Here is a 27820-nt window from a genome sequence, read left to right as displayed (position 1 = left end):
TACATTTATTGATTTCATGATTTTTTTCTGTTTTTCTCTTTTTACTTCATGATTTTTTTCGTTTGGTCTTACATTGTAACGTTGCTTCAGTCGTCTTTGGCAGAGGTGTGCGTACAGCCTTGCAGAACCTGTATCTCTTGTATATCGATAACTAAAGACGTTCTATTGTAAGCATGCCTGTTCCCTGAGTTGGTCTTATACAACCTCTTCAGTCTTTCCCATTACTCTTTTCATTTATTCATTATTTTAATTCAAATTATATATGTATATATATATTTTTTGTTATCCGATACCTACAGCAGTCGTACAATCGCGGCAATCCCGTGCTAATTAATATGTAGGTAAGTGATAAAACAGGCTTATAATTTTTTTTTATCCGAAGGCAAAAAGGCCAGCTCGATTACACGTATATTCTAGCATTCAGCTAGTTTTCGTTAAGAGTTTAGGGAAACGTGACTGGGAACTGTCATCGAAAATAATTCTTAAAAAGCCGTAACATTTTAGTTTCGCCAATGTAGTTTAAATTATCTATAATAACGATTCAAAAATAGTGTCAACTAACACGGCGCCAGTCCAAGTTTTTCCCGTATACTCTTAAAATTGGGTATACCCGAGGCACAGTCACAGTATGTGTGTATTAAACAATTGTCAACTTTTCGTTACAACGTTTCGTTTATACAACATATTGTAATCACAGAAAAACCCAAGAATTATACATCATCTATATTTATATATACCTATGTATGAGGATGTGTATATATTATATGTATGTATGTATGCATAACTATAATATTGCAGAAAAAATAAACAGATTTCTAGATATGCTCATTTTTTTTAAATACTCAACAATAAAAATAACTTCATGCTTCACTCTCTTCTTTTTTCTGTACACGTCTCTTACCGAAGGTAGTAGGACGTCCGACCCTTGACTCATCGAATTTATACACAGTTGTTTTCATCTACGTTGTCGTCGTTAGTATTATTACAATTTAGCCTAACTACCCGTTAAAAAATCAACACCTTCACTTTATAAACTGATCAAAGACGCCACTTGAAAATATAGTAGGCGATAATGGCGATGCTCAAACCAACACTTACCTACATGTATTTACAAAGAATCTAAAAGTACTGAGATAGGAATGGTGCGATATCCGCGTCTTGCACGATCAACTCCCAAAGGCAGCAGCGTTACGTCACGGAAAATGCATAGGAAACAAAAACGAGTAATATCGTCAGCTTTAACTTATCATAAACGCTTACATCCAATTTTTACTCTACTATTATGGTAGCGAGTCGCTTGGGCCGTTTTCCAGTTCTCTGTTTTCTGTGTACAATTGGATCTCTTTTACCAGGGCGGGTCGTTGCATCGGTAGATTCGACACAGCTATCGGAACCGCTAGTATTTTGCTCCAACTTCCGTTTTCTCGATCTTGTAACCGGACCGTTTTCATTTCCGCTCCCGTTTCCGTTACCACTTCCATTTCCGTCTTCCTGAACATTCGCAACATTGTCAAGATCGCGTTTGCGTCTTTTGGCTCTAGGGCCACCGGATTGATTCGGCCTCTCAGTTTTCCGGCCAGCTATTCTTGGCGAATTCGAGTCAGACGAGGAAGACAAAGAACTGAGATATTCGTTTACTCTTTCCTCGCCAAAGTCAAAAACACTGGGTTGCGCGGGGGAGGCGGAAGCGATGGTGGTGCTCGCGCTGGGTGGCTGGAGCAGCTGAACGGAGGGGTTCGAGGACGCTGTGGAAGCCGAAGAAGACCCGGAACTCGATGTGGACCTTTTGGGAAGCCTTCGTCTTTGAGCAAGCTTTGCCGAATCGACTTCCCTCAGCTTGAAGCTCTGGCCCTTTTCACTCATTGAGGTTGAGGCTGACATAGAAGAAGAAGATTCAGCCACTGGTGTGGCGGCAGGTGTAGTTGAGCCCAAAACCCACTCGTGATTAGCAAGCTCGGTAGCAGTGAGTCTCCGATTGGGATCTGTCGTTAAAAGACCCCGTACAACGTTCTTCGCCGATGCTGAAACTCCTCGCCATGCCTCTCCGTCAAAGTCTATGTCACCCGCCTTGACGCGTGATGCAAAATCCGGTGAACCCGTTCGGAATGGGGGCCGTCCTGAGAGCATAGAGTAAAGGATGGCGCCCAGGCTCCAGAGGTCACAGCTTTCGTCGTATCCTTGCCTAGCAAGAACCTCTGGCGCTGCGTAGGGTAGCGTGAAGCAGGGAGTATGAAGAGGCTCGCGGCCTCGTCTAATTCTCGCGAACCCAAAGTCAACCACCTTCACCAGCGAGTCGTCGCCTGTGTTGGCAAATACTATGTTCTCTGGCTTGAGGTCACGATGTACGATGCCTCTGGCGTGCATGAAACTTACTGCCGAGGCAAGCTGGCGCATTATTCGACTGGCTTGAAGCTCAGGGAAGGGACGAGACTTCCGCATGAGTTCACCTCCCTTCAAAAGTTCCATTACTAGATAGGTGTGAGCTCGGTCGTGGTAAACGTGTTTCAGTTCTACAATACTCGGATGGCCCTGGCAGGTCTGCAATAGATTCGCTTCCCTTCCGCAATCGACTCTTCGGCTAACTATCTTCACTGCAAACTCCTGTTGCGTTTCACGATGCCTACACCTACGACACACTGAAAAACTTCCGTCACCCAAAGCTTCCTCTCTGGGGTCAAGCTCATACGTTTTGAAAAACATTGATTCCTCGAAACGAGCGGCCAACACGTCCGAAGCCGACGGACGCTGGTGTTGATCCTCATTCGTAGTCCGTTCACCGTGTTTAAATATATCCTCACTGATAACATTTTCCGTGAACAATATCGATGGCGCGACATACGAATAGCCCTGAAATTTGAATTGAACATATAACAAATTAGATGAAAACAAAACTTTCTAACTCCTTATTCAAATCAATATCCTACGACAATTCTTACCCGAAAGAGTTTGTCATAATTTGGCGGCACAACAGCAGGGCTATCGGCAGCAACCATTTTGGTAAATTCCTCTGAAAAATTGCTTGTGTCTAGCTCGTGAGTGATCCTGGGTACAAAGGGAGGAGTAATCTGTCGAGACTCAAGAGCTTCCCAACTGAAGGCAGGTGAAGCGTTTTTGAAAAATTCGTGTTCCTTGAGTTCCTTGGCATCCTGAGGTCCTCCCCCTAACCTCTGTCGAGGATCTTTTACCAGAAGACTTGAAATGAAACTCCGAACAGAGGCACTGAGATGCCCAGGAATAGGAGGTTCCGTTCTTAATATTCTTCTCGATATTTCTTGCTGAGTATTTCTCTCCCCCTCAACTGTGAACGGCGAGGCACCCGTCAGCAGTTCGTACGTCAGAACGCCAACGCTCCACCAGTCGACCGCCTGTGTAGGATTATCAAAAAATTTTTTTTTAAATAAGCATCAAACTATTACCTAATTACAGAAATTGCACGAAGTCTTTAATTTCATCTTTGCTTATTTAAACCACTTACAATATCATGCCCCGCAGATCCTCCACGAACAACTTCAGGCGCCATATACTCTATCGTACCACAGAAAGAGTAGGCTCTGGCATTGTGCTCTCTCTCATGAGGGAGAAACTCCTTGCTGAGGCCAAAATCGGTAAGAACTATGTGGCCCTCGCGATCCAGTAAAATATTCTCGAGTTTAATGTCGCGGTATATAATTCCAAGCTGTAAAAAAGAGAGAGGAAGGTAGAGATAAATATTTTAACATGTATGAGATTGAAATTTTTTTTTTAAATATATCATCATTGGTATATTTCTTTCCATAAATAGCGCTTAAGTGAGTATAATATATGAAAGAAATATGAGACAAAATTTTCAAGTCATTTTTATTCGATAAACAAAGTTACCTTGGTCTGTAAGATCAAGAGAGAGAGAAAGAAAAAGATGACAAAAAAAAATATATCAGACGAAGCGAAGGTTTACGTATTTAAAAAAAAAATATATATTTTCTTCTACTTTTAAATACCTTATGCAGATGTTCCAGTGCGAGTATTATCTCGCCGATATAGACTCGAACTTCGTCCTCCGTGAAATGTTCCCGTTGATACAGATGAGTGAATAATTCACCGCCGCTAACGTAATCTAAAAAACAAGAAAAAAACAGGCTAAAACAATTAAGAAAGATAAAAAAATAAGTAAATAAGAACATTGAAAAAGAATTTTATTATACGATTAAAACCCGATCTTGCGTCCGCGCGTTTTGCTTCAAGGTAAAAACGAATCCGTCGAAGGTTATCACGCCCATCTCAAGTCCTCGAATTAGACGATGGCCAAACCGTTAATTCAGTACATGATGTATTATGTATGTATGAATGCTTGCTGCATGTTATTGTTTATTTATAATTATAGTTTTAGAATCGACGATCATCATCGTAATAAGTGAAAACGATTTTGAGGGAAAAAAAAAAACAAAAAAAAAAGAGAGAGAAACACCATCAAATATTACAATCGTTGTCTAAAATTTAATTCGTTCTTACCTAATATAAGATGGAGTTTTGCGTCTGTTTGAAAAGCGTAATGCAGCGTGACCAGGAATGGGCTATCCCTAACAGCCTCGAGGACTTGTCTTTCGGTCTTCGTGTGTTCCGTGGTCTTCTTTTTTTGAACTATCGATGCCTTCTTTAGGGTCTTCATGGCATACAGACGTCCGGTATCGGCGCCGGTTCTCTTCCGAACCAAGAAGACCTTCCCATAGGCTGAAATATATGTAATTCATTGTTAATAAGAGTTATTGGTTCCTTTTGTTAGGCGAGCTTTCTTTCAAAAAAATTTATTTTCACTTCAATCAATAATTATTCCGTGTATAAACATTTCGTATACTGACCTCCGGTTCCGAGGACCTTCAGTAGGTCAAAGTGCGACATATCGACCCTTTGACCTCCATTGTCGGCCAGATTAACTGTAAACAAGAGAGAATAAAAGAATTATTACAAATTGCCTAAATTGTTTGTAAATTTTCAACATATTAATAATAAGTTATATTATCTCGACTGGCAATATATAAATTATTCTTCAGCTATTGAGAATAACCTGGAAAAACTATCGAATATATAATATATGTAGAAAAGAAATAGAAAGTAGAGAGTAAAATTTTTAGAAACGAGACCGTTCGTTCACGCATGCATTATACATGTATAGGTGTAATGTATACGCAATAATGCGCAACTCACTGCGTCTGACTTTGTAGGTATTATACGATCTGCTGCAACGTGGGCCGAGTGGTTGCGTTAGACAAAAGAAACGAAACGAAGCGAAAAGAAAAAATAAACAACCCACCGTAGATATACCTACATACGACACCACGATGATAAGACAATTTTTCCAAACTGTCGAAATCCCGTGAATCTCAGTTTGTATTACTACCGTTATTCTCATTATTTTATTGGTCATTTCTTGCTTGTTTTTTTCATCGCTTATACTATACATATAATGTCGTCAGTTGCGCAAAATGTAATTACGCGAATCATAGATGTACTACTATAAACATATATAGCTATATGTATTTAAAAATAATGAGGGGATACATAGGCGAAATCGAAATCAATTAACGAGAAGTATTTGCGCAGGTAAGTACATCAGTATATACCTATACATGTATGAGGACAAAAAACAAAAAATTTTATTTTTTAAATGTGTAATAAGACATTCAATTTCACGCACATCTACGTAATAATACTGATATATCCTTCACATTTGACAGAAACGAGCCACGTATGTCGCAATAACGATCAACAATACGCAACAGTGTAATATAACCGTGTTGAAGTTAGTAATTCGTCATCGTAACGATTCATGCTGATGAAAAACCGATAAGATACTTCGAGATTTTGGAATTGTTTTTGAAATTCTGTGAACCGTAATAAAACAAAACATATGATAATATATTGAAATTTTCGTTCCTTCAAAGTTATTGCAAAAATGAGAAATTAGTGGCTTTTTGATGGCGGTGAAAACTTGAAAGGATCAATATTTTTGTAATGACCGATTTCAAAAACATTCGAAAATGAAATAAAAAGAGATGAATTGTTCGAAATCTTCATTTCGAAAGTGTCACTGATTAGAATGATACTCAATCAGTGTCACTTTCAAAAATCAAGAATTATAATTTACTACCAACGACTACTAATCACTTGACACTTTCAAAAATCAATATATTTCGAACAACTATTCGTTCGTTATTTTATTTTCAAATGTTTGAAATTTCCATATATATATATCGACCATTCCAAACATCGATCCTTTCAAGTTTTGACCCCGACTCGTGACCCCTCCCCCCCCCGTCCCCAAATATCGTTACAATAACTTTACTACCTTTTCAATCTAGTGTAATTTACAGATGAATCATACAGGCTAAGCATAAGGTGGGTAAATATCCGATGGTAGATGCATACACAGATAAAATTGAAGAACGGTAAAAAAAAACGGGAGGACGAAGAGGAATAAATCGAGAGAGACAGAGAGAGAGAGAGAGAAACGACCAGGAAACACAGCTGGAGAAGTAGCGTATTCTAGGTAAAGAAATAATACGAGTTTAAAAGGTAATAACAACATTAAGATTGGAAGATGTTTTTTCGCAAATTGTATGTGTGTGTGTGTGTGTGTGTGGGTGTATACATATAATTTTTGTAATAGTACATTTATTTATTTATTGAAGTCAGCAAAAATTACTTTACACACACACACAAACACACACACACATATGTATGTATTTTTATATGTAAAGTAAGTGTGCAGGACCACACCATGAGAGAAAAAGAGTCAAAGGTAAAAAACGGCGCGGCGCGGCGGCGGGATTGAGGTGCGCTCTTCGCAAAATGACTCGTGATTTGTGTCAAGGTGGTGGTGACGGCGGCCATGATCGAATTCAGGTACGTACCACGTTACGCGTCCGCACGTATGTATGTATGTATCTACGAGTAGCAGTAGTAGATAGGTGTACCACACGTACATACGTTTTATGTCGCTACATAGTCGAGGGTGAACGTGTACGACGTTATAGGTATGTATAAAATACAACATACGCGGCTTGCCTAGAATTTGACCCAGTTATTATAACACCGCGATCGTCGTCGTCGTCGTCGTCGTCGTCGTTGACGACGTTTATATGTGTTAGTCAGTTAGTTATAGGCATAATCTATATTATAATACATACGTATACAAGTGCACATCCATCGTGCAAAGGTAAGTAAATTCTCCGATAGATTATAGATGAATGAAAGAATATCACGTATCTACACAGAATTCTGAAAGAAATTCAACGCGACCAAGAAGAGCCGAATTAGTGAGACCCCGACCTAGAGAACTAAGAGAACCGAACGACGAACGGTACATTTAGGCATGAGGCTGTCTGCTTCGGCAGTATCCAGAAGCATCAGTAGTAAGCAGCATTGTTACATTAACGGTAGCGACGGGAACGTAAAGCTGTGTAGGCATTAACGTACCGTACATATGTGCATAGGTCGAAACGTTAAGCCGCCTAAGAAATTTTGCGAAGCATGCAGACCAGACATTGTATGTATGATGCGTTTTAGCAGCGGAGAGTCACAGCCGGTACTCGGTGTGCAGAAGTTCCGCTTTTGCTTGACCTAGATTGCCGGCATTCACTCGCTATTTCGTAACGGGACCGACTTTCTTTCGGTTCTTCGAACGAGAACCGACCAGCCGACCGTCGCTCGTCTGCGGCTTGCGCTTCGTCCGTCGTCGTCTTGCCTCCTGATATGATACGAAGCAGCGTAGCGGTAGGTAAGGTTAAGTAAAGTAAGGTAAAGTAAGGTAAAGTAAGGTAAAGCAAAGCCAAGGAACAGACGCGGGCCTCTCTCTCTTTATCTAACTAACTCCGCCTCGCCGCAGGTGGTTCTTGGATTCGCCTTTCTCGCGCCGCTCGTGCTTTTTCAATAACGATCCTCCTTCCGCAGCTCAGCATGCGGCAGTTACAATGGCAATTAGGGATGTTCGATTTTTTGTAAAAATTCGATCCCTGGATCGATTCGAAATCGAACGTGTGAAAATCGATTCTACTGAAAATCGAACGACCGAAAAGATCGATCTATCGAGATGTTATACGTGTGAAAATCGATTCCACTACAAATCGAAGGGTCGAAAAGATCGATTTTGCTGAAATCAATCTTTTCATGTTACGTGTCCCAAAAAAAAAAAACAAACTCCACATTAACAATAAGCTAATGATCGAAACCTTGAGCTAAGCGATTAACCAAAATCCTAACCTCAATGGTTACTGTTTACTTTCTGCTCTAGTTATTCTTTGTTCTATAAGCATTCTCGCACTCTAATATTTTTACGTGACTCGGTAAAATAAGATTGTTCATTTGATATTGCCTCAGAACCCGGAAACCGAGAAGCAGGTAAAAGAATAGATTCTTTCGAGAAATCAACGACTGAAGAATTGATACAGAAGATCGATTCTCCTGAAGATCGATTCAAAATCAAATACATACATATATGTATACATCCATAAACACACAATATTGTTATTATATTATCATTTCCGCATTATTGATTCATAATAGGTTACATATTTCACGTATCGTGTATGTAATACGTCAGTATAATGCAGAATGATATCGACCTTGGATGAAATGATTTTGCGAGACGTGTGCAAAAATTTGTCGTAATCTTTCTTTTTTCGTTAACATCAAAGAAACAGACATTAAAAAAAAAAAAAAAAAAAAAAAAAAGTGCCAAGAGGACAGGAAAAAAACTTCATATAGACGCGCGGCGTCCTTCCGTCTTTCCGCATCGTCAAGTCGTATGCATATAACTATAATACATTCAAAATAAACATATGTATGTACATACGTGTACTGCAGCAACGCATCGCGACATACTCAGGCTATTACGCAACCTTTAGTTAAGGTTCTGAATTTGTTGTTTATGCATGGTGTGGTATCGGCGAGGCCTATGCGGTAGATCAAAAAAAAAAAAAGAGAAAAAAAACCAAAAGGAAAAAAAAGAATCAACCACAGACGCTATATTCCGTATATTCGCATAGTTTTAAAAATTAATAACGCGTTAACAAACACGAAATTCAACAGCTATTACACCTCTTATACTATATACGTATATACCTGTCCTCGGAGATAGCTGCTGCTCTTCTCTATGTACATACATACATACGTAGGTTTAAGTTTCTCGATCTACGCAAATGGTTGTACTTCGTACATTATACAATACTCATAAGTTAGCGTTCCATGTATTTTTTACATACACATAAACATACGTGTATTGGTGTACATAATGGATATTATACGTGTATATTAATACGGTAAAAGATACGTCGCGTTGCTGTTGTTGGTGCTGTTGCTATTGCTGCTGCTGCTGCGGCGACGTGATATATAATCATCATCATCATCAGCAGCAGCAGAAGCAGCAGTACTGACTGCAGAAAAGAGAAAGAGAGAGACGACACTCGGAAGAATGAATAAAAAATAAAAAAAAAAATTTGAAAAAAGAAAAACAAAACAGATGTATGTACATTGTCGGTGGTTCGTGAAAATATCGCAAGATCTTTAAGAATAAAAATATGTTTTCGCGAGTCTGTTTAGTATAGCGTTTTGGTCATGACGTGTGTGTGTAGGGACATATACAAAATACATTTAAGCTGCAAACACAATCGTGTAGTTATATACACATATATACCTATGTAGGTATATATATATACGTTACACACACACACACACACAACATACATATGAACGTATATTTCGCTAATTATTTATATTCATACAACTTTCTCGAAAGATGAACCGCAGGGACGGTGATATGGCGGAGATATAAAGTAAGAGCGGTAATAATTGTGGTAGTTGGGGTGGGGATCGAATCAGCATCAGCATCAACAGCAGCAGCGGTAGTAATGGTGGTGCGGTTATAGAAAGAAAAGAAAGTGAATTGAAATCTCGGCGAGACGATATAATAATAATAAACAAGAAAGAAAGAAAGAAAGAAAAAAGAAAAGAAGAAGAACCAACGAAATTCCAGCCAATTTATTATTTCGCCGAAAGTATTATTCAAACATGTTTGAATTTTCTATACCTACCTACCTACCTACCTACCTACCTACATAAATCATGATTATTTCTACATACCTATACATTATACATACATCCATGTAATAAACTCAAACGGGTATATTCAAAACGTCAATCGTGCGTCGATATTCGAAAAGGTTGCGAAATTCAAATTGTTTGTTCAAAGTTAAAGCTGCCGTTGCTGCACCGGTACCCGCCCCCCTCCCCCGCCCCCTGCTATTGTTGTGTTGTTGTTTCAACATTTATTGCTCTCCGAATACCGCTGACGCATACAGTATAATGTGTAACGCTTACTCACACCAACTGATCGGTATATCATACTTAATACACAAAGTGCTACTTCTCTTAACCGCATCATCATCGGGGCATAACAAATAAATACACTCGAGTTGATACTGGCGACACGAAATACATGCACACACGTGGAGACCTCCTGCGTATTTTGTTTCAGTCGTATTATAAGCCATAAACATGGATGGACACCCTCTATGTGTTTATATACATATATAATATAATATAATATAATACGTGCAATACGCCTGTATGAAAATTGTATATGAGAAAAGCGTGTATATAGTATTGAGTAGACGGTCTAAACAACCGGGACACAAAGCCGACCCAAATTAAACCCGTCGTGTCGCGGCGTAAAGTCGAGGTCGTAAAATTCCCTCCCAATTTCCGATGTTTTCACCGAGGATAAACCCGAACCTAATTGTTAGAAGGCTAATTACACCTGCGCGAAAACGATTTTCATCATTATTGCACCCTTACTCATCATCGGTCGGTTTTTGCGGTTCGAATAGGGTATATAACGTTATACTATAATTCAAAAATGGAACTGAAATTTTAGGTCTATTACCCATTGTACTTTTCAAACCCGCCATAACCTTCCGGGAATGTGTATTCATGAGAGATTAGCTTATGTGGGACAAAAGAAGGGATGGATTATTAACCATCGTTATGCGGCTGCAGTCGACGGCTTAAGATGTTAAACGGAAACAATGGCAATGGCATTCGCATGAGGAGGATGAGGATTAAGAGACCTAAATCGTTCAGCTTGTTGACTTTACATTCGGTTGAAATTCAAATCGCTTTGAAATTTCAACCGTTTAATCCGATTTGTTTTCTCGACAAAGAGAAAAGTTTTCTATTCCAGGTTTTCCAGCTTTTTCCGTTTACGTGAAAACAACCGGCTGACGAGCGAAAAACGAAATCATAGTAAAAATAAGAAAACAGTAATTTTTTTTCTTCCCAATGTTTCGTTAAGATAACCTTACTAACTTCAACCTCGTTTCAAACCTCTCTCAGCTCGCCGATTCGGTTCGATTTACAATTTTCTCTTATCTACACTCGCGACTCGTCCAAGGTTTTGCCGATGTTAATATAAATTTCTGTGCTTGTATCTTTATATAATACGTAAATATGTGCCTGATAACTCTGTGTGCGTGTGTGTGTGTACGTGTTAAAAAACAAGAAAAATTGAAACGAAATTAGAAGATAGAGCGAGAGAGAGAGAGAGAGATAGAGAGAAAAAGTTGGAAAGTGGCCTGACGGGAATCCCGATCGAAGGTAAAACCCGAGCTCCGCGAATCGATGATTCCAGCAACTCTCTGCAGCATAGGCGTGTATATATACATATACATACATATATATATATAATAGTATTTGTATATACGCTGGTTGTCTCTTTAGATATAATATATGAATTCGTCGATAATATAAATTCCTGCAGTGATTTTTCTCAGCGCTACTACGTTCTTCTTATACGATTATAAAATAATAATACTTGAGTCTAATGTAAATGAACAATAATAAATGGTGAATTTTTGAATAAAACGAATAAATGATGATGATGATGATGATTACACAAATATGTATTATTTGCTGCGGTAGATATAATCGACGAGGCGAAATTTACCTCTAGGTCTTCTCTGCCGACGTACATCGTCGTCGACGTCATTGTTGTCGTCGTCGTCGTCGACGTCGACGTCGACGTCGTCGTTGTCGTCGTCGTGGTAGTCGTAGTCCCCCGTTGTCGTTACGGGCTGCGGCGATGCGGGCGAATCGCTAACGTCCAACTCATTGATGGCCTTGGCCAAGCTGCAGGATCCGGCGGATCCTCCGGATCCACCTGATACACCCGACGTCCACTTGATCCCCCTGCGTCCGGATGCCCCGGAGTTTGAGTGATCGGACTCGCCGATAATCTCGACGTCGCTACCGTCCTCGAAATATCCACTCTCGTGTTCCGGGTTCTTCATGGTCCTCCTTCTTCTACCTTTCTTCGGCTTTGTATTCGAAGAAACCGCGTTGACCGGCAAAGTGGATGATCCAATCGTACGCCGATCGCTGTCTGTTTATCCTCCTCGACAACGACGCAAGTCTATAAGCGACCCAGTGCACCAGTCGGGAGATGTTATCGTATCTCTATTGCGTGCTGCAGGTCAGCTGACGACGAGAACAGCCGCGTGGTGCGTGTGACAATCGCGGCTACTATTGTAACAAGAAGTTTCTTCTTCTTTTTCCTCTTCTTCGCCCGATCTACGACGGCAGTTCAACTTGTTTTCACCACTCATCACAAGTCGACTTTTACCTCGATCTCGACGATTCTTTTATTTTCTCTCGCTACTATTCTCCTTATTATGGAGTTCCACAGGAGGAACACAAGCCTACCCTAATACGTTAATCAATGATAATACGTTTTAAACTGCGTTGCAACAGAGAAAGATGTCTATCGGTCGTCTTCTTGGGACTTTCCTAATACCTCCGTATAACACGACGACGACGACGACGACGAAGACGACCGTTTAATTTCGTATGCACTTTCAACTTCTACTCCGAGTTGGTCCCTCCTCTCGCATTATACCGAATGTATTTTATTTTTAACCGCAACTCAACCGCGTTGTCTCTCCTCGACTCTCCTCTTCTCGTCTTACGTCCTCTCCTCCTCCTCTCTCTCTCTCTCTCTCTCTCTCGCTTTTGGTCTATTCGTTTCGTAGTTGTATTATCACGGGGCACAACGGATTAGCACCAGTGTCGTCGATTAGAGTCAGGTATTACACGCCACACACAAATACACATATATATCCTGTTTTTCCCGTAAGTTATATACAGTAACTTTCCGCGGTGTTGTTGCGCTACGTTACCATCGGGTGTCCCCCGGTCCTGTGCAGAAAAAAATGAGCCTTCTTAATATCTCCGCGCGTCAAGTGAGTCGTACGATGTAGGTATAAGTAAGTAAGTATAATATCTAATCCCTCTTTCCTCTCCTCCTCGGCGTCGTCTCGCTCGACATTGCGAACGGCGTATACGAACGCTGCGACGATTGCGAAGGACGTCGGGGACTCCTGGGTCTGAAGTCTGTTAGTCTAGACTCGAGAAATTGACCTGCGGTGTGTAGCAGCAGCAGCAGCAGCAGCAGCAGCAACGTATGTATGTATCTATGACGCCTGTATGTGCGCTAAAGTGGTGGTAGTAATACTACTGTGCGCAGCGCGTGTCACAATCTGCTGCTCGGTGTATCTTCTCTGTGTGAGTGCGTGCGCGGCGTTAATACGTTGTGTAAAGCGGAGGCATGTACCGTGATAAGGCGCAAAAACGAAACAAGAACAGAAAAAAAAAAAAAAACAACAAAACAACAATCCGTAGCAGGAGACCAACACTCGGGATTTTTCTTCTCGAATATCGATGACTACCACACAACGGGACTGCCCCACTTTCACTGCCAAACTCCGCGGACACTTTTTTCCACTTCTCGTTCACCGAGTGTTTGCCAATTCATAGGAAAGCCCCTCCTCTCCTTTGTTTCGATTATAATATTCGCTTAGAACAAGTAGTATCAAGTGTAAGGTACGCGCACGTAGTTCAAGTCACTTGCCAACACAGTCCGTGCGTTTTGTAGTAATAATAATAATACCAGCGTTAAACGCAAGCTAAGTCAAAGTATATAATAAACTGGAATAATCGTTTCCAGACGTTATTAGTATATACGAGTAAAACTCGTTAATACCAGACGTTCACAATGAATGAGAGAGCCACGTTCTATATGTACATACGCATATTCCTCGCGACACCACAAAAATACCAACGACGTTATATTTATAATATCTTACAGACACAAACGCGAAGTCTCGAATATCAAGCCAAACGCGAATGTGGACTACTAAGCCTCGTAATCAACCACGAAAAAATAAATCCCTTGTCCAATGATATTATACGCGAAAAGAAGTCGTGGAAATACCGTAAGAAAGAGCGACACTCTCCACTACGTGATGCGCGGTGCGGTGTCCCGCTGGCAACTGACCGTAGACACCCCCGCCTTTCGAGGGTTGGAGTAAGGAGGGGGGAGGACATGACAGGCGGCGCAGCGTGAGGAGGGCTGCCCTCCGCTCATCCCCGCCCCCCCCTTTCCTACGTTCCGCTGCGAATTGCCCCCCCACCCGGACCTGCGAGCGACGGCTAACAGCTGATTTGGAAAACACGAGGGCAACGCGGAGAGTTCTTAGGTGTGGAGTTTCAGCAACGTCGAGAAAGGAAGGAAGGGGAAGGAATTATGTTCGAACTGGCTCTCGCTGCTGCTGCGGGGAAACCGAGAGATAAGATCCGTAACGAACGCTATCAGTGTCACCGGCCGCGTGTTACGGATTACGATTATTTTTATCGTTTTATTTTTTTGTTGTTATTGTTGGTGTTGTTGTTATACGTACCGCATTTTGATCCGTGGTTGGCTCGTTAGTTGGTACGTATTGTACACAGATGTGTTATTCTCGCTTTTGAGATACCGTTTGACGAGGGGGAGGAGGAGGAGGAGGAGAGGTGGACGGTATATGTATATATACATTATGACTGGTGATAACGGGTGGCGAAAAATACTCATTTTCGGTGGCATAAATTTTTGCATCGGCAGCAGCAGAAGGTTTGCGGATCGAGGTAACCGTATAACCCTGAGATTCTTCTTTTCGCCAGCTGAGTCGGGGCGCCAGCTGCTATCAAACAAACGTTGCATAACTGGTGTTTTTTTCTTCTTATTCTTCATGGTTACGCAATAATTTGCTAAACGGAGTATAGTGGAGTAGGAGTAGTAGGAGTAGTGGTAGTAGTATAGTAGTAGCATTAACTATAATCGTTCAATTGTCATCGAATATTTGTCGCTGAGCGAAAAATTTCGACACTCGCGTTACGACGACTGACGCAATTATCCTCAATTTGTCGCGCGCTTACTTCGGATAATTCGACCTTATCTACACACCGCTGCTGCAACGACAGTAACAAACGTGAATACTAATATCCGATTCCAACTGTTGGCCAGAGGAAAGAAAATCGGGCATTGGAAACAAATGGGTCCTATCTTAAGCCGAAAGCTAGTTTAACGGTAGCCGCGATAAGCTTGTTTTCCAGGACTTGCGGTTACAGGGAAAAATACACAGCTGGCGATAATGCGGCAGCGCTTTCGTCGCCGTCAGGCTTACTTAATTGCACCCTGCCGTGCGCGCGACGATGAATATGCATGCGAGAAAAATTTGAACAGAAAATACGTGCCTGCGAGCGTAATAATGTTAATAATAAATAAATACCAAATGTCAGCACGTGGGTTACAGTCATCTCCGTCTCCGCGACGACGAGGTGTTTATCGGGTGGTGGGGGTAGGGACGGTGGCTGCATGGTGGCGTTGCAGGAGGTAGAGACGTCCATCTCCGTCGTCTCCTTGACCCGTGGTTGTTGTCTTCTCGGATTATCTTCGCCCGCACACTTCGTCCGTACCACAACGCAACGCTTTCGAAGAACCGATCTGACAAATATGACGTCCAAAACTTTGTACGATTAAATCACGGCCCAGAACTGTATACTTGCATTACTTTAAGACGCCATTTTACAGAAGAGACGAGAACGACTTGCCGCGCCTTGCGTCGTCGTTGACTTGCTTCGACTGTTTTCAGCTGATAAAGATTTCTTCCGTTTTTGCGGTGAACCGTTCGCCTCTCGACTTATGTGCAGCGTATGTTCTTCACGGGGTTTTTGCCGTTCCTTGGTTGTGTTTACGGCGGACCTTCATTATCAACTTCCTCTCTTAGAAATGCACCGTTCGTAACGGGGAACTAACGTTATCGGACTCAATGAGTTGGAAATAATTTAACTTGCCGAAAAGAGAATAGACGTATATGGGTATAGAAAATTATAAGAAGCAAAGAAATTTATAAACACCTTTCATCATGTCCACCGGTGCTTTATTTGGAAATTATTCTTATTGCACAACCGGGCCGCGTAGTTACAAACGCATGAAATAAAGACAAAGCGTGATACCTTGGAAACTTTTGACACTGCGCGTCAATTCGCAGGTTTTCCAAGTTATTTATACCCATGCTTTTGACGAGTTGAAAAAATCGTACGTAAATAACCTTTACGATTCCGTCGTCGTCGTCGTCGTCGCCGTCGTCGTACAATTAGACGCAAATTATCCTGTTCAAACAGCTAATACGCGTCTTGTACGTGTACGAAATTGTATCGCGATAATTTCTTACGCGTAGATTTGAACGCGAGAAATGAATCGGATCACTTTCGAGGTTGGATTTGAAATTCTTTTTCAACTTTTAATGACAAAAGCAAACAACAACTGGTCAATTATTCGGCCGAGATTAGAGCACATGACAATCGGCGGCCATGTTTTTTTCTACCTGTCACTTAAGCTCGAAAGGCTCTCGTCTGACGCTACAATGACATTTCGTTCGGCGCGACGATCTGCTTTTATCACTTGATGAGTTAAACGAAGACATGTTCGATCTAAAACACGATAGGTATCGAGCGGATGGACGTTTAGCCCATCGTTAAATAACAGAGTCGAAAATCAGTCGACGAAGCCTCGTGCAGGCTCACTCAATCTTTCGGCTTGGGATTTTCTGCTCTGCCGTGTTTTGTTTTCCTCTTTATTATTCGCACGCCTCTCGCCATCTACGATCTATTTCGTCAACTATACTACGCGCTGTTTTCTAATTATTCCTCTATTATTTCTTTCTTTTTCATTTAAATACCGTTGAAGCTTGCTCACTTATTGTGAATGAAATCGCGCGTTATTCGCAGCTTTCGGAGACGGACAATTTCGTTCGATATGCATATTATCGCTAACACGCTCAACGATTCAAGCAAATGGAGACAGACCTTCGACTAGCGAACGACGCACTCGCGGAAGCCGCGTTTCTGGTTCAAAAATAGACTCGATCTCACGTGGTCATCCTGATCGGCTCTAATTACCGCCTAATCTTGTCTCACCTTGAAGGTATACTTACACCGGCTACAAATTTCCTCTGAATCACGGTGCAGCTGTTTTTCTACACACCGTATAATGACACGCACATATAATATGTATGAATGGTAGGATATGTGAAGCACACTTGTCCTCAAGCACAGACATCTAAATCGAATTGATTGTTATTGATTTTAATGAATGAGACAGCGACCCGAGGCGAACAATCGCGTTTACACAAGTTGATAATATACGCTTGGTAAACGGAACGTGTTTGCTGATAAGGAAAAAAGCAACCAGTAAAGAGGAATAGTCTGGAAATAATTAAATTATTGATACGTTACAGTTGGCGAATACGTATGTGGATATCACTGCCGTTGAAAGCGTGACATGATTTTGCAGAGCCTTCCGTTCTTTGCCAATTACTGGCATTACCTTGTCATCAGCTTAGTCTCTTTTCTTCTTTTCAACACTTTTGCTCGGTCATCGAGGGTAGCGAAAACTGCCAGAAAGATACTGGAGCAGGATCAAGATGAATCGGAATCCTTGAACGATGAACAAGGAGCAGGTAGGCCGATGAAAGTTAGTGCGAGATTATCTTTGCCAATTGCTTCTAATAAAATTCCAGATGAGAACGATGGAGAACATTCGGCTGATGACAATGACGACGAACCTGCTCTACCCAGGGACCTGGAACATGTGCCTTACATTTACACAAGGCCTTCCGAAGAGCAGCTAATTCACAGGGCGCGGGAGTTTTATCAGGTTGCTTCTGCTAGACGTACGATTAGATTCTTCAGTCCAGATCCTGTACCAAAAGAAGTAATTCGGGAAATTGTTAAATCCGCAGGTATGTAGTGATTTTTTTTGAATAATTACGGCTCTGACGCTGACTGTGAATGAATTTCAGGTACTGCTCCCAGTGGAGCGCACACCGAGCCCTGGACTTTTGTGGCAGTATCGGACCCTCGGACAAAGGCTGCAATCAGGGAAATTGTTGAGAAGGAGGAAGAAATTAATTATAAAAAACGAATGGGGAAAAAATGGACAACCGATTTACAGCCACTTCGAACCGATTGGATAAAGGAATATTTGACCATCGCGCCGTACCTGATTTTGGTTTTTAAACAAATATACAGCGTCGGGCCTGATGGAAAGAGAAAGATTCACTATTATAACGAAATTAGTGTTTCTATTGCGTGTGGCATACTTCTCACAGCAATACAGGTGATTTTTCGTTCTGCATCAAACCCCACCCTCATGGAAAAAAGCCTCAACTTTGGTGTAAGGGTGCGAATTTAGTTTACACCCAAGTTGAAAGTTTTTTTTTCATCACGTCAAACTCGAAAAAAATTATATCTATTCCTCGTTCTTGTTCAAATGTTTATGATATTAAATTTTACTCCATTTTCAGAGCACTGGATTGGTAACACTAACATCAACTCCATTGAATTGTGGACCGGCGCTTCGTAAGCTCTTGAATCGTCCTGCATCTGAGAAATTGACCCTGCTACTTCCGGTTGGCTATCCAGCCAGAGATGCAACAGTGCCCAACCTTCGTCGGAAATCGCTGTCAGAAATTCTTGTTGAAATATGAAACTCCGCTAACGAACTTTGAGACATTTTTATACTGACCAAGTTACTACGTAACACTTATCGCGTACTCTAACATTCAAAATGTAGCTGTAGTTTTCTTGTAATTATTTTGAATAAAATCGAACCATGTAATGCAAAATGAGACAAAGTTTCTGAATTATTTTCATTGACTTCAATGCTATTGGGTTTATTTTTTCTGCAAGTGTCATGTCAGTATTTTGCCAATGTCATTTTCTTATCACAATCATACAAACTAATTCTATCTTTATAAGCCACACCCTTGTCTGTATAAACCAATCTTTTTATTACATAAAATTGCATACATCACGATAGAAATAAATGGTATGAAAATTAAATCAAGAATCTTGTTAAATTTAGTTCCAAAACGTACTTTGCGCTATTATAATAGGTGTATACAGTTATTGTTGTGTTTTTTTCTTCTCTCTCTCAAAATCTTACAAAACTGAAACGCAAGGTGGATCTATGTTATAGTAATATGGGCACCAAAAATCACCATGGCATCTTAAATTAAGTACACTCGATATATAAAATATAAAAATACTGGGCTAAACAACCAAGAAGATCGTATCGTAATTCATAATATAATAATATACTTTTTTTTCCAGCAAATATTGCGTTAGTTAGTGTAATAGATCTATGCTGCTAACGTTAGCTACAACATTGTTAAGTGTAAAAGCTTGAGTATCATGGTACGTACAGACAAACAGACAACGTTCTATCTATCTATTGTTTTATCAATTATTACCGAACAGTTAGTAACGTTTAGGTCTTTGTAGAATTTAAATCATTTCGTTTCAATAAGATTTCATATGATTCATCGTGTTTCAAACTATTAGCAAGGTTGTGCTATGAGAAGTAATATAAAGTCTGAGATCCAAATTGTATTGAATTCAAGCGTTTTTTCTCTCTTAAACATCGTATAATATTAGAGATGACCAAAATTTCAATTGTTGTTAGACGATAAAATAGATTCCGAATTAGAAGAGTAGAACTGAAGATTCATCAAAGTATTTAATACCGATGGAACGCATCTTTAATTCGCCTTGATTAAAAATTCGTACAGCTAAAATGTTACATGTTAAAATGAAAAAAAAACATAAAAAAAACAACAACAACAAATAAAAGTTTCACAATCTTCCCAAAGTATTGCCTGAAAAATACGTATAGCTGCCATTGAAAACACGCGTCGCACATTAAATGCGAATTCATTTTTCAAGCTTTGGGATTCGTTCTAATTAATGAATAAAAATAATACTTGTCCGTTTGACAGAACCAGATTTTATCAAGGATAAATAATGAATCGTAGTTCATATTCTAATTCAAAATCTTTACTAGCTGACCTAGGATTGCGTTAGATAGATCCGATGTACTATCTCCCTCGTACATGCTCAGAGTTAGTCATGCCGATGGAATTCGGCTAGGCAGAGTTGACAGGACCAGGAACCCTCCGGCGGAGATGCGAGAGGTGGGGCCAAACAATACATATGATAGCCACGGTCGCAGTCGTCGCAAAACAGCAACTGATCCTAGTCGAAATTATTTGGTCAGTGAAACCAAAAACTGATTTGACAAAACAGAATTGTTTTACAGAAAACGATTGCTACCGTTTGGCAATAATACTTACATCGTTGTCCGATGTACCGCATATGGAGCAGCACTTACACTCGATACACTGCCACCTGTACTTACGTACAGAGACGATCATGTTTGCGGTGAATTGCAAACAAGTTGGATGGCCTATAACAAGAACGTTTGGTTTTTTCGATAGGGGATATTAAGGAGGGAAGAGGACCAGCGGACAGACAGAAAGGTACCATATACCGGGACATTTATTTTGTGCCGAAGAACAGTGAACTCCAAGCTATCATTTTCCATTCATGATAATAATAATTTAATTTTTATAAATTCGAATCGATTCTGTGTAAAATATGAATAAATGAGACGCACGTACTTAGAGCAGCTTTTACTCGTTTCCATAAATTTGTTCACAAGTGCCTTTAGTCACAAAAACATATATTTATATATATATACATATATATACACAACTCTTTCACCTTTCCTCAGCACTAAAACGTCCAGAATAATGAAGAAAACGCTACCATATTTTCCGCACAAACTTTCTTTTATTTTTTAATTTTATTTATTGCGTTGCAATGTTTTTTGACGTTGCGTTTTGGACATACCGTTATTATTATTTGGAGTAATAGGTGGTAAGTAATAGCGGGGGCGTACCTTGGAATAGTTCACGTTCTTTCTTGCGCAGCACAATATAAACGTCGCAGAATAGCTTTTTCTTTCTATCGCACTGTCACTCTTTCATTATCATTCGCACAACACCTTCTCTGTCTCGCAATCTATTTCTTTCTCTGTCCTTCTCTCATACCTTCAAACACATACATACACACACGCACACACACACTAGGGTTTGTGTATCGCTTGTACGCGACTCATACAGTTGCATACTTATAAACTACGGGTACTTAAATATTGTAGTTTGTAAGCCTCGTAGGTATTGCTCAATTAAAATTGCCTAATAACAAACTCGTCAATCTTATTCAACAAGGAGGAACTATCGGCATGCTCGTTATATTATAACATATGAGTATCAAGGGAACAACGATAAAGAGTCAATGTTAAAAAAGCTTTTCGCCAATGATTCTTAGCTCGAAAGGCATTCTGCTAAATAGATACAATAACTGCCGTAATCACAATTTTTCCTAATAAAATTTAGTCCAACATTCCCTCAACATTGATTCCTCTATGCTGCATCTATAATAACTCATATGATATTACATTGATATAAGCTTACACTTTTCGGAGCCTAGCCACAGAATATCTTCGTCACGACGCGCGTAAGTTTGTACCGAGTCCAGATAAGGTGGAAATAGTTTACAAGTCGATACAACCATACAGAGTCATCGCCTAACGTACCGTCTTGTATTTCATAACATAGATGTAACATTTTACATAATTAGAAGACTCGATATAAACGCAAATACGTTCTGAGATTCTATCGTAAATGATAATCCTTCGTCGTTTCTCTTTTCCCACACTTCACACTTTAAATATTTCTAATAAATATTGGCACGTGTCATTGTATGACTCGCCCTTAGAATGCACTACAATAAAAGCTTAAAGAAAAACGAAAACAAAAATAGGAAATAACAAATGATTTGCAATTGAGGAGAATTAATGCCCAAAACTTGAGTTGAAACAAAACAAAACAAAAAAATTAAATAACAACATGAAAGAGAACAGGGATTTTCGTCTCAAATATATTAGAAAGTCAATCTTTTTTCGGCCTTGTCCAGTTTGACTAATCACGTCACAAACAGCAAGCCTCAGCCATCCAACGTGCGAGAAAACTGGACACTTTATCTTACGTTTTATAAGTCGAGCCTGATAACTTGCCAGAAATACATCACAGAGCTAGAGACAAATTCATACTTTTGGTCCCGCGTTTGGTCGATATGATTCTGGCAAGTTGTTAAGCTTCAAAGCGATGGCTTGAAACTTATGAAACGCAGGATAGTAAATTTGTTTAAAAAAAAGTTGACAATGACCGGTTCACAATCTTTAGAGAAAAGTTAATAGAATACACCGTTATACTTGGCACTGATAAAAATGAAATTAATAATTATATGTAAAGCTCATAACCATTTAATCTAAGACTTGTACATATTTTGTTTTAATCATTGCACCTCCCGATGTCATTGTATATTATTGCTGAAGAGTTGTGGTACTTTTGCGACTCGTAGAGAACAAAATTTTATACACATGTTAATAATGTATATAGGTAAAAAAAAAAAGACCATTGACAAAGCTAGTAGACGAGAAAAATAAAATTCCACATAAATCTAATCGGATGTAAGTATTATAGCTAGAAAGCTATTTCTTGCTAAGCAAAACTTGATTCGCAAATAAATTATTCGCAGGATTTTACTCTTAGACAATTGCTTGAGTCAGATTAATGTTCCAAAAATAATAATGTTTGCGAATTAGAGTTTGCGTGGCACGAAACAACCCGAATACCAAGAGTAAAAATTTCTATACTATTTCTTAATTTTTTATTTCACATTTTAATTTTTGTTTTCATTTATTTATTATTTCTATCAAGTTGTATTTAGCTATTGCATAGCGTGATAGTAACGAGTGCCGTTAATTAAAAGTTTTTTCATCGTTTTTAGTTTTTTCAAGTCTCTAATCTGAAAGCATTCTCAGTGAAACGAATAATCTCTTTGCGCAATGGAAAGATGATCTTCGTCAAGGAATGAAATGACAAAATCACTTTCAAGAATTAAACTTAGGGCACTATTTTCCTCTGTCAATTGTGACTAGCCCTCCTAGCGTATTTGCGCTTAGTTTTTTCCTCTGGCTTACCTGAGCGGCCGCAATCGCTGCAAGAAACCAGCTCCTCTGAACCACCAGTTTTTTTATTTTCTCTAGCATCGCCCAAGCAGAAGTCGCAGTAAGGAGACGGCTGGGCAGCTTTTCCTACTTTCTTTTCCCCGCTTGGCACCGCTGTTGTCGCCGGACCCGCTTCGGGCTTTGCTGAAGAAGGAGAAGGAACTGCAGTACCCGGAGAAGGAACAGCCGACTGTAGGTCGTCCTTGGGGGTCGGTACAGTGGGGGAGGATGGCGCAGCAGACGATTGAACTGCCAATGGTGGTTGTTGTTGCTGTTGAGGTACTGCTGCTCCTCCGGCGTTAGCCAGAGGTGCTGCAGGTGGTGGGGTCGAATTGCTCGACGAAGCAGTGCTCTGACGACCCCTTCGCGTACCACCTAATCACAAACCGACCACATACCCAGTTGCGCTTTACGTCTCTAACCGACGTCCATGCACACAGATCGATTGATAGCTTATCTTCGACTTTTTTTTTAAAAACTTTAATAACAATTTATTCAGTTATAATATGTCAAACGGGAATGTCTCAGGCATTTTTCTGGGTCTTCTCTACTCGGACGTCACTCAAGCGTTATTTGCAAAATGGAAAATAACGCATCATTTATTTAAACTGAATAAATTATTTCAAACATCTAGCGAATCAAAACCATATCACAAATATAAATAAATAATCAAACACAAAAACAAACAGGCTGTAATTTAAAAAATTCTCCACCACCTTCCGCACATTTAGGATGCGGTATGTAAACCGATATCTAATAACAATACTCCAAACTCAAGATATACGCAACAAGCTATAGTGGCAACTCAAATATTTTATATGTACTCGTCAACAGTTCGAGTCACAATTACCCCCGCGTTCTTTTTTTTTCTCTTTTATTCCACAGGTGTTTGTATAACTAACTCCACGTAAGTGATTCAACAGCCCCTTTCGTTTCAAAGGTCGGTTACCAGAGCAAACAAAAGATAAATAATTTATGTTGTTATTCGTTGAGCTGAAGAGCATGCTGAAGACAGGATGACAGGGTCTACGAAGAACACACACGTACCAGACACTCACGCAACACGAGTACGCATAAAAACATCGATTCAAGGCAGGGGGAGTGAAATTTTGACGCCGACCAAACACAGATTGTCAGGATGTTTCAGCAATACATTCACAATGAGAAATTTTATCTGCTCCGGCAGATTTTTCCGTATTTAGTGTTTGGCCGTAGCCAGAAACGTGACGATGATGTGTGAACGGGAAAGACGTGAATCTGGAGTTGAGCTCGTACGAGTCCAAGTCAACCAGGTAACGTTAAAGGATGGAAATATCGAAGGGTTATTGGTACGAAAGGGAGGTGAGAAAACTGAGCTGATACTGGCTCCAACCTGGCTGGTCCAAAGCGTTGACATCAGCTGCACTCCACGATTCAACATCTGCGGGACTGGGACTTGGTTCCTTAGCAGGATCGCCAGAGGAGGTAGAGTGGGAATGACCGTAATGGTATACCAGACCTGGTCTGGTTTTATACCGAGCGCCGCACACTGTAAAAGTGCAAACACTGTTTTCCGGCGAAAAAAAAAATACGTTCAACGTACAACCAATATTTCTTACAGGCCAGATATTTTCTTTCTTCTTTTTTTGTTTTTCATTTGGTTTCTTCATTAATAAGTTTTGATTGATTTCCTGAACAATTTTGACGGGGGTTGGAGGACGAAAGCCAGAGGATGATTTTATCAGGGATATCACTTGCACACTTTCCGCACTAATACGCATCCCTATCCACCGATCATTGATCTCTATTTATGGACAAGCAGTGAGAGAGTTCCAGCCCAAGAAGCAAAAAACCAATACGATGCAAGGCTTGATGCTTGAAAATACCTACGTTTTTAAATCGTTACAAAGCGAGCCATTAAGTTTTCGCTTGGTAAAGTTATTTGCAAATATTAAGTGTTCCAAAGACGTTTTCTTTTCCAATGGTTATCCTTAAACATATTCGATTTGATTTACGGAATGACGCAAAGGTGAGCTCTTTAGCAATTAATTTTCACAATTTAATACTGATTCGCTAATCATTTAATGAGAAAAAAAACGTCTTTTTTTTCAAACTGAATACATAACAAGGATGTTATTGTGAAACAGAAAATAGATGCAAGGTACGTTTGAATTAATTCGAAGAGCTTGAATCAAAAAGTATATGGTAACGTAAACAGAAACTAATTTATTCAAAAGTCATTCTGATAAACTGCAAAGACTAGCTTTCGATCGATTTCACTTTTATAATCACCGCAGTGTGAAATTAATTTTTCTATGCCAATTAGTTGAAACGATGGAAGTACTGCGAATTGAGAAATTGTAATAGTATGAAAAATGAAAAGCGTTCAAGCAGAATAGTGACATTTGTTCTTCGGTTAATTGACATCTTCACACGAACATCAGAGCATAATTAGTACTTTTTATTATTCAGTTATTTTTTTTTAAATTGTGAGTAAAGTTGTGGATGGTATTATTGAATTCATACTTTTATCATTAAAGCATCTGGGAATTAATGTCAATTAGAAGAATACCTTTCCAGACAATAAAACATTAAATAAAATACTCCACTCCCCGACGCAAAATTACGCAGTGTGTTAATCTAAACGTTTTACGAATTTATTTTGATTATTATTTCTTTAGTTCCTTGCTTTTTTTCCCTAATATATATATATTATATTATATATTCCTTTTTTTACCTTGCAAATAGTTGATAGGTATGGTAAAAATATAATAATAGAATAAGGTTAACAAATTTTGTAACGCATTGCGTTAAGTTACTTAAAACCAAAACAATAAACGGTAGAAGGTGATAGTAGTAGTAGTTGTTGTTGTTGTTTTTGTAGTAGTAGTAGCAGTAGTGGTGGTAGTAGTAGTAGTAGTAGTGGTAGTAGCAATAATAATAATTATTATAATTTGTTTTTTCTTTCAATAAAAACAACAGGAAGTGATCATTTGTAGTTATATCTATGGTTAAACTTACGGTCACAAACGAATGGCTTATCGGAGTCGGCATTGTCGTAGTTAGCTTTCTTTCTCCCACGACCTCCACCCTGCACCAATAACAACAGATACTTGAGTAAAGTTTTCAATGTATCTAAACTGTTTAATCCATGAGTATCTTTGCAAGATGAATTAATCCGATAACAAACTGATGTTAGAAATACATTGCATATTAAATTCACCTTGGTTCTTTTGGCCCCAGGACTGTCCACGGAGGGTGGATGTCCCCTGATAGGATGGTGGGCTCCGCCTCGGGGCCTCCGTCTCCGTCTTTTACTGCTGTAACTTTCTTCGTAGTCATAGTCACTGTCGGGATCGGGCTCTTCGAAGGCATCCATGTCTAGCATGTCTTGTTCGTCGTAATACCAAGCATCTTTACTATGTTCATCTGAAATAATTTTTACTTCAGATGGCTAAACATCAAGACTACACAGGAGTTTGCGAAAACATACGTAGCAAGTGATTTTGGTAAGGTTTAAAATATTTTTTAAGCATTGAGGGTATTGAATTGGCAAATCTAACGACCGACGTGAATCAATTGAACCTGAAATTGTATCAATACTTATTGCACGCCCACTCGGAATGAAACGCGAATCAAATGTATTCGATAACATGGAAAGCAGGTATTGATCAAGACGAACCTTTTAGAGCGACAGAATCTTTGCTGTCGTCATTGAGTCCCACAACAATTCCGTCGGCTCCTTCGACACCGTCATCTATATCCCCTCGGGTGCCTCGTTTTGGGTGTAGATAGTGCATCAGATACTGTCGCCGCTTTTTCCGCCATCGTTTGCTCGGGTAAGTGTATACCTGGCCATGCATTAAGCCTGGGATTCGTTCTCGGGCAGACATGAAGAGAGCCGAGTGATTCTGGGCGACTCCTGTGGTTAAGAATAAAATCGTGTCTCAATAGCTGCTGATTATCCAAGACAGGAATGTGAAAATATCCAGTAACTTCTGACAATAATCACAGGAAATAATTAACCAGATATATCTTCTCACCGGTTTGCGAGTCGAGGAAGGGCATTCGCAGTCTTCGTTCTCTGCATAGTCTTGTGTTATAATTGGAAGAATTCTCTATGGCTTCTCTATAGGCGGTGTCGTTAAGGAAGCTGCGAACAGATCAATACATTCAACATAGCGAAATGCAACCCGCTCGTCCTACGACGACGAGGCGAAAATCGTCAAGGTTAAATGACTCCGTCAATTTAATGAAGCGAATATTTATTTCAACACACGAGACAATCGTCTGGTCGCACTCACCTCTCGATTTTACTCAAATTCGACTCGTTCACTACTTGGATTAGGTGATGGGACGCTGGGTGAGCTGCCACCGTCGCCATCTTCAAGCAGTTTCCATCTCACACGGAAATCGGAAATGCATTCTCTGTTACAGCCTTCGTTAAATCTGCCGGAAGTACGAGAAGAGTCGAACAGGGCGACGACTGTGCGATAGATAACGATTTTTGGTAAAGGGTGACAA

At 39.9% G+C, this 27820-nt stretch overlaps 3 protein-coding genes across 8 annotated transcripts; 1 reads left to right on the top strand and 2 right to left on the bottom strand.

Moving 5' to 3' along the window:
* Nucleotides 1–947: 947 nt before the first annotated feature.
* Nucleotides 948–16962, bottom strand: LOC124414679 (ribosomal protein S6 kinase alpha-5-like). 2 transcript variants are annotated; one of them, XM_046895691.1, is made up of 7 exons: nt 15630–16962; nt 4836–4910; nt 4489–4707; nt 3978–4093; nt 3476–3676; nt 2937–3365; nt 948–2847 (listed from the first exon to the last, which is right to left on the bottom strand). In XM_046895691.1, exons 1-7 carry the CDS (start codon nt 15745–15747, stop codon nt 1270–1272), a joined length of 2736 nt encoding a protein of 911 aa, XP_046751647.1. In that variant the 5' UTR covers nt 15748–16962; the 3' UTR covers nt 948–1269. The 2 variants fall into 2 exon arrangements, with proteins under 2 accessions (XP_046751647.1, XP_046751646.1); XM_046895690.1 differs by lacking the exon at nt 15630–16962 and adding an exon at nt 11975–12354.
* LOC124414686 (iodotyrosine deiodinase 1) lies at nt 14490–19028 on the top strand. Of its 2 annotated transcripts, none has more exons than XM_046895702.1 (5): nt 14490–14583; nt 17638–17861; nt 17922–18143; nt 18204–18520; nt 18708–19028. In XM_046895702.1, exons 2-5 carry the CDS (start codon nt 17684–17686, stop codon nt 18888–18890), a joined length of 900 nt encoding a protein of 299 aa, XP_046751658.1. In that variant the 5' UTR covers nt 14490–14583; nt 17638–17683; the 3' UTR covers nt 18891–19028. The 2 variants fall into 2 exon arrangements, with proteins under 2 accessions (XP_046751658.1, XP_046751659.1); XM_046895703.1 differs by lacking the exon at nt 14490–14583 and adding an exon at nt 17204–17421 and having other exon boundaries at nt 17640–17861.
* Nucleotides 19029–19330: 302 nt separating this feature from the next.
* On the bottom strand, nt 19331–27744 carry LOC124414681 (zinc finger protein ubi-d4 A). Of its 4 annotated transcripts, none has more exons than XM_046895693.1 (9): nt 27601–27744; nt 27340–27449; nt 26979–27218; nt 26520–26725; nt 26318–26387; nt 24690–24845; nt 23291–23692; nt 20535–20647; nt 19331–20436 (listed from the first exon to the last, which is right to left on the bottom strand). In XM_046895693.1, the coding sequence occupies exons 1-9, from the start codon at nt 27678–27680 to the stop codon at nt 20305–20307; spliced, it is 1509 nt and encodes a 502-aa protein (XP_046751649.1). In that variant the 5' UTR covers nt 27681–27744; the 3' UTR covers nt 19331–20304. The 4 variants fall into 4 exon arrangements, with proteins under 4 accessions (XP_046751649.1, XP_046751651.1, XP_046751650.1 ...); XM_046895695.1 differs by having other exon boundaries at nt 23291–23461; XM_046895694.1 differs by lacking the exon at nt 24690–24845.
* Between the last annotated feature and the right edge of the window lie 76 nt (nt 27745–27820).

The sequence above is a fragment of the Diprion similis genome, chromosome 14, assembly GCF_021155765.1.
Source record: "Diprion similis isolate iyDipSimi1 chromosome 14, iyDipSimi1.1, whole genome shotgun sequence".
Lineage (NCBI taxonomy): Eukaryota > Metazoa > Arthropoda > Insecta > Hymenoptera > Diprionidae > Diprion > Diprion similis.
The sequence above is the reverse complement of the archived record's forward strand: the minus strand, read 5'-3'. Positions and strand labels throughout refer to the sequence as shown.